This window comes from Acomys russatus, chromosome 14 (genome assembly GCF_903995435.1).
Source record: "Acomys russatus chromosome 14, mAcoRus1.1, whole genome shotgun sequence".
NCBI lineage: Eukaryota > Metazoa > Chordata > Mammalia > Rodentia > Muridae > Acomys > Acomys russatus.
The window spans coordinates 60,693,996-60,701,435 of record NC_067150.1 but is presented as its reverse complement, the minus strand read 5'-3'; the positions used below and the strand labels follow the sequence as shown (position 1 = coordinate 60,701,435).

The 7,440-nt window shown below is 51.8% G+C and overlaps 1 protein-coding gene across 1 annotated transcript in view; it reads right to left on the bottom strand.

Moving 5' to 3' along the window:
- Positions 1-619: 619 nt before the first annotated feature.
- Anxa2 (annexin A2) overlaps positions 620-7,440 on the bottom strand; it is a 43,343-nt gene continuing 36,522 nt past the window's right edge. The window contains exons 8-13 of the mRNA XM_051156739.1: positions 6,116-6,175; positions 4,990-5,083; positions 4,051-4,146; positions 3,506-3,564; positions 1,829-1,951; positions 620-786 (exon numbers count right to left, since the gene is read on the bottom strand). Coding sequence (XP_051012696.1) covers positions 727-786; positions 1,829-1,951; positions 3,506-3,564; positions 4,051-4,146; positions 4,990-5,083; positions 6,116-6,175 — 492 coding nt within the window. The 3' untranslated portion in view covers positions 620-726. The remainder of the gene's footprint in view (positions 787-1,828; positions 1,952-3,505; positions 3,565-4,050; positions 4,147-4,989; positions 5,084-6,115; positions 6,176-7,440) is intronic.

The window sequence follows — 7,440 nt, the reverse complement described above, 5'->3', positions numbered from 1 at the left end:
GAATAAAACGTTTGTTTGTTTTTGGTTTTGTTTGTTCTTTCGTGACAGGGTCTCTCTGTGTAGCCTTGGCTGTCCTGAACTTGCATTGTAGACCAGGCTGGCCTCGAACTCACAGCGATCCATCTGCCTCTGCCTCCTGAGTGCTGGGATTGAAGGCGTGCGCCACCACCACCCAGCAAAACGTTTGTTGTCCTCAAGGAAAAGTGCGTACAAACCCAGATGAGTGCTATAGCCCTTGCCTAAGAACTGAACATTGAACTGTGTATAATTTAAATCCATTCATCCTTAGAGGCTCAGTTCTAGAACTTTCTTCCTTTAGGAGCAGCCTCCCTGGGTGGACAATCAAGTCCCAAGCATGTTTGGTTTCTGAATAATAGCACTGGAAAAGAAGGCAACGGCATTGTTGTTTCTAAAGTAAAAATGGTTTATTCACGACATGGTACATAAGAGGTGGCACGTCTCATCTCACAGACGCTGTGCCCAACTCCCTGGAACGTTCTTCTCTTTTTCTTTCTTTCTTTTTTTTGGGGGGGGGGGCATAAAGGAAAGAATAAAGGGGAAGCCAGGCTGTGCTAAGGCAGCTAAGGTGGGGGATGGGCCGGCAGCTCTGTCATCATCTTTACAGGGAGGAGCTCAGGGTTCCATTAGTGGCAAGATGATTCTCTAAGAAGTTAGGTGGGGGACACAGGTAGGGCCACTTCCGGGTGAGCCCCTACGCCGAGCCCTTCAGTCGTCTCCACCACACAGGTACAGCAGCGCCTTCTGGTAGTCACCCTTGGTGTCTTGCTACAAGTGGCCAGAAAGAAAGAAAGAAAGAAAAGGAAAGGAAAAAGTTGTAGTGTCAGGAAAAACAAAAACAAAAAAGAACAGACTCCACAGCAAGCTGCCATAGCCTTGGTGTGCTGTAGAGATGCTGCAGAGCTGCACAGGGTACCAGTGCCCGGACCCTGAAGCACCATGGGAAATGGTGCTTCCTGCCCTACCATGACTGCAAGGATAGAGAGAATGGAGCCCACACTGCAGTTCCTGCAGGGAGTCCTGCAGCACCTGTGGACCCTCGGCTGCTTCCCTTTGAAGCTTCGTGGATTCTACGAAAATGACTAACAAAGTGAAGAAATGATTTCTAAGAGTTTAACAGTCCCTGGCTGGAGACCTGTGCCGCTAACAAGCATGGCGGCGGCACTGACCCCTCCTCTGCCATTGTCCTCGATGACTACAGACCAAGACAGCCATGCAAGTGCCAGGGTCTTTTATGACAGCCTGGCTTGGCAAGGCACACCCATAAGCTTAGCTACCTGGGAGGATGAGGCAGGAGGATTACAAGTTCAAAGTCAGCTCACACATCTTAGTAAGAACTCTTCTCAAAGTGAAAAAAGGAGGGACTGGGGAGGAAGCGTAATCTATAAAGTGCTTTCCACACAAGCATGGGCACCTGAGTTCAATCCCCCACTTCAAAAAGCCACCGTCGGCGATGCACAGCGTGATGCCAGCACTGGGAGCAGAGACAGGCAAACCTCTGGGGTCCACTAGCCAGTCAGTGAGCCCCAGGCCTCAGTGAGAAAGTCTGTCGCCACAAACAAGGTGGACAGTTCCTAAGGAATGACACTAGCGGTTGGCCACTGGCCTTCACACACACACACACACACACACACACACACACACACACACAGAGGCATGCATGCACATACACGCACGTGCATATACACACATACACATGAATACACACACATCATGCCTGGCAAAGCCAGCCCAGTGCCCTCTCCAGCCACCTGCACACACACACACACACACACACACACACACACACACACACACACACACGTCGTACCTGGATGTAGTAGTAGAGAGACTTGCCGTATTTCCTCTTGAATTCAGATCTAATTTTCAACATGTCTGCTTCACTGCGGGAGACCATGATTCTAATCAGGACCTTGTCACGAGTCCCCTTGCCCTGAAAGTCAAATCAATGGCCCAAGTTAACTTCCTTGACAATGTTATCGTTATAAAAAGCACTTACCTCATTCTTCTGCCTCTACTGTGCTTGTATTGTTTTGGATTTTTAAAAAAAAGATTGCTTTCTATTTTTTAAATTTGCCTGTGTTGGGTGGGTAGATGGGTGGGTGGGTGCCCTCTGGGGTGTGTAAGAGAGCCCAGTATGGTGCTGGGAGCCAACCCTAGGTTCACTGCAAGAGCAGTGACTGCTGTGAGTGCCTGCACACCATCTCTCCAGCCACTTACGGTCCTAGGTACTGCCATCTGACAAGACTGAAAACACAGTACTGACACTCTCTCCTTAACAAAAAATGAGCATCTTGGATTTCCAAGCACAGTTGAATTTTTAAAGATTTATTTTAAAATTTTCAAGTATGTGTATGGAGGAGCGCATGTGTGTGCATGTAGGTACACAGAGGCCAGAAGAGGGCATCAGATCCCCTGTAGCTGGAGGTTCAGGGGCCTATGAGTGACTCAGAATAGACACTGGGAACTCAGGCCCTCCGCAGTAGTAAGTAGTGTGTGCTTTGAACTGTTAAGCCACCTCTCCAGTCAGCTCTGTGCTTAGGGAGGCCAGCCCGTGAGCTTGCATATGCCACAAAGGGCTGCTGACACTTAGGGATGCAGAAAGGACGGGCCAGCATGCCGTTTTCATGATTCTGTGTGAATGCACAGAGAAGCCTGCAGTGAGGGAATTCTGTGACAGGGAACCCAAGGAGGGAGGCATGGACAAAGGAGGTGGCTCCAGAGAGGACAAAGCAAAGGCCTAGAAAGCAGAACACTCGTGACAGGGTGAGGGGTGAGAAACAGACTGGTCTGGGGCAGTTCATGCAGGAAGAACACACAGCGCTGGTTCTGCGGTGTGCCTGCAAGCTGGCCGAGGGGGGGGGGAGGGGAAAAGGCTCCAGAAGGTGAAAGTGGAGGTCTTGCAGGGTTTCCTGTCAAGACTCTGGGGAGGGGACTGAGAAGCTACTGCCTAGTACCTGCTGACGGTCTCTCTCATCCTGTTTACTTTTATCCTGAAGAGAACAGGAGGCAGGCTGTGACTGAAACCCCCAACAGGAAACAGACACCATTGTCCCCTACCCTTCCCCTACCAGTGACACTTCATCCTGTGTCACACATTCTTAAACAGCTGAGGGAGGATGGACTGGCGCTTCCTCGCCTGCCAAGTACAATCTCAGCTCGCTGGCAGGAACCCTTCCTCTAAGCCGGCGGTTCTCAACCTATGGGTCAAATCCCCTCTGGGACTGCATATCAGATATCCCACACGTCAGATATTTTACATTATGATTCATAACAGTAGCAAAATTACAACGATGAATTAGCGACGAGATAACTTTATGGTTGGGGGGGGCGGGTCATCACGACATGAGGAACTGTGCTAAAGGGCCTCAGCGTTAGGAAGGTTGAGAACCTCTGCTCTAAACTTTAGCCAAGAAGATTCAGTTTGAGCCAAGATAGAGGAGAGGGCTGGTGAAAATGGGGCCTTCCAGCCAGCCAGCGGCCTTACCTTCATGGAGTCATACAGCCGGTCAGCAAAGTACAGGGGTTTGTTCTGTATACACTGGACTGTGGGAAGAAGACGACACAGGTCAGGGGTGAAGCTGCTCTTGCAATTTGGAAGACGAGGCCTGGCCCCAAGACACTGACCACGACGATGGCCTGGCCCCAAGACACTGACCGCAACAGGCCTGCCACCCGGACGCAGATGTAGACGGCTCAGGAAAATGCAGACTCCTGTGAACCACCACATTCGCCCCCCTTCTGGTGTTTCCAGTCATGAGTCATGCAGGTCAGCGATGACTCGGTGACGTGGGAGCTTTCCCGTCACGGCCCTGCCTTCTCCAGATGCCCAGTCCTCCCTGGCAACTGTCCACTCTGCCCACTGAAGCCCACCTGCACTTCCACGTCCTTACACCTCCAGGCGTAAACTGTCCCAGGCATGCAGAAAACGCACCACGCCTCCCACGCCCCCTCGAAGTAAACACATAGCCATTCGCTCCTCCCTCCTGTTTCTGACCTCCCTGTCGGGAAGAAGGGGCCACATCCGCTCACCCAGGTTCAGGAAGGCGTTTTCCAGGTCCCCCTTGACCTCCTTCTTGATGCTCTCCAGCATGTCATAAGGGCTGTAGCTCTTGTACCTTTCGAACACTAAGGAAAGCAGTAAAGAAAATCAGAAGTGCTGCTTGAAGCTGCACCAGTCACCTACATATTTATACACCACAATTAAAAACAACAGCAGCAGCAGCAACAGCAGCAGCAACAGACAACTAAAGGTGATCATGGATGCCATCCCAGCGGCTGGAGGTCACCCTGGTGGACCAGAGCTGATTTGTACTTGTCTCGCCAGAGGACCCAGGTCTGGCTCCTTTAACGGCTCTACCTCGGCTACAGAACGGGACCATCTCCATCTGTCTGGCTGTCATGAGAAACAGTAGAGAGCCAGCTGGTCGTGTCTTCTACTTCAACAGAGCGAAATCAAAGGATCCCCCAGGAAGGAGGGGCTAAGCAAGGGCTAGGGAGCCGGTTCAGTGGGCAACACGCTTGTCTTGCAGGCATAAGGAATGAAACTCATTTTTTAAAAAAGCCCCCACATGGTGGCGTGTGATTGCAAGCCCAGTGCTGAGAAGGCTGAGGCAGGTAGATGGCAGCTCATTGGCCAGCCTGCCTAGGCTAGTTGTTGAACTAAAGCCACTGAAGTCTCAAAACAAAACAAAAACAGCCCAGGGTGAGCAGCTCCAAAGGTGTGACATCTGAGGCTTACCTCTGGCCACCCCCACCTCACACACACACACACACACACACAAGGCGAAACTAACATATCAAATATAGGACATATTTGGGGACAGAGGTTTCGTAATAAGAATGAGGAAGGAAACCTATAGCCAAGTGGAAACCGAGCCTTGTTCTGGGAGAGCTCTGCTTCTGCACAGCCTACGCTTACGCCACCAGAAAGCCCCTGAGCACCTGAGGCCTCCTTGGCCCAGCACCCACCTTTCTGGAGGTGGCACACACTGCGCTCAGTCATGATGCTGATCCACTTGGGAACGTCGGTCCCTTTCCTCTTCACTCCAGCATCATAGAGCTCCTGTGAAAGACACAGAAACCAAGAAGTTAGCCACACAGCCTCGAGCAAGCATTAACTCAGCAAGCAACACCTGACCGTGCAAGCCCACACTGCAGGTGTGACCTGGAGCGTACCATGTTAGAACAGGCATACTCAAACTTCTGGCTTCCCAGGGCCACGCTGAGCTACCCCCTTAGACCACATAGCCACTCCAAGAGCTTATTACAAATCCTTCTCTCGGGCCAGACTCTCTATATGGGCTTTACAACTGATGCACATGATTTCATGACAAGCGTTGAGATCACCCAACAGCCGACCCTCCAGGTTCACAGCTATCCAAGTCAGCTTTATGAGGAGGTGACAGGCCCCTGTCACCTTCCTCTGTCCCCACTGAGCGGAGCAGGGAGCCTTTCTACTAGCTTACTGTCAGGACGCAGCACTTCCATGCAATCAACACCACATCCGGTCATTAACACCAGCATCGCAAGTACGGTTCCCAGAAAGGAGAACCAAACCTCATCTTCTCGGATGCAGCGGGGCTTTAAAAGGGCCATTCCCCTTTTGGGAGGGACATAACTTAGTTCTACCCTCCCCCCTCCCACAGCTGTGGGCTGGGTCCATGGACTCACACTTCTAATGATCAGAATATGACAAGAGTGCCAGGGTACGACACTTGGGACTGGGCCCCTCTTGGGTCACTCACTCCAGGGACAGCCGCCATGTTGTTAGGACCCATGCAGCAGGCCTGTGGAGGTCTGTGTGGAGGAATGCTAACACCTCTTGCCAGCAGTAAGCCACACATGAGCCACACAGGGAAGGTCCCTCGGATCCAGTTACACTCTCATTAACTGCAGCCCTAAGCAGCATCTTGTCTACAGCCACGTTGGGAGACCTTGAGCCAGAATCATCTGGTCAACCAAGTCTCCATCCCAGGCAATCTGACAGATATTAGTTTGAGATTATTCCTTGGATCTAAATAAATGGTTGTATGGCCTACAACCCCCTCCAAATGCACACGCCATGTAAAATTCAGCCAAGAAGCTTGGCACATACCCGGGCATCTTGGTCAATCAGTTCGTAGTCAATGACTGAGCCATCCTCCGCTCGTCTGCCCTACAGGAAAACAGGAACAAGAGGGACCATCAGCCCCAGCTCTTAGTGCGCTGTAAAGCTGGGGGTGTCCCCTTGCCAACTCAGGTGAGCTATGGCTTCATTCCTGAACAAACAAGTGCCACTTGCAGTTTGCCGCATGTTAATTTAGACAAGGCCGAGGAAGAGAGAGACGGCCAGAGAAGGAAGCGGGCACACTATGCCTCACCGCCATCGTTAGCCATCCCTGGGGACCCAGTGCCGAGTAAGCATCTGACCCATGCCCCGGAGAAGCTGAACCTGTTTAAGTCTCTCCCCTCAAACTGTGCACAATGGGAGTGCTGTGACGGTGTGGATGTGCGAGCAGAGGGGACGCTCTTGTGGTAAACAGTAAAGCTGAGCTCGGGAATAACAGGATGGGGCCTGCGCGCAACCCTAAGGGGCTAGCAGTACAATGGCAGGCTGGGCCACACTGTACAAGACAGGAGGATGTGGGACAGGCGTACAGGTGAGTGACGCACCTGCCCAGAGGGGTCACAGAGCAGGACAGAATCACAGTGATGAAGATGAGGGTTGACAGGCCCAGGGTGAAAGTGGTGGGGCTTTCTGATAGGATGCAACAGCAATGGGTTTTGGTCAAGGAAGCAGAATGATGCAAGTGGATTCTAAAGAGACCCAGAGATTGTGGTACCCAGACAGGAGCAAACGGAGACAGGAGAGGCACAGGGTTGTCACTGTCACGGAGATGGAAGTGGGCCAGACTGCAGCACACACCTCACTCATTTGCCACAGGGCTCCCCGAGAGAACTCCCTTCCCTTGACAGACAGGTGCTCAGGTGCAGACTGCCCAGAACTAGAGAGTCACAGGAGACACGCCTTAATGTGCTGACCTTAACAAGGAGCCCACGAAGACACACACACACTCACTCCAAAGGGCTATGAAAGCCATGTTTGCACACACAACACAGTAAAAGGTGAAAGAAGTAAGGTCACCTTAAGGGGTCTGGGTTGGCCACAAATAGGGACAAAGTGACCTTCCTTAAGTCACTCGGTGCAGGTTAGCACAGAAATCCAGGCCAGAGCTTGGGAGCTGCCCACCCTTCCCCTAGCCCTGGAGTCCAGTTGTCCACACGGTTCTGCAGGATAAGAAATCCTATTAACAAATATGACAGCTCTGCAGCGACAGGAATGCAACAGAATTTCTGAGCAGGCACAAGGATTTAGTTAATTCCCTCCCCAGTATAGAAGGAGCTGTGCCTGCTGTGGAAGAAAGCAAAAGGGGGGAAGGG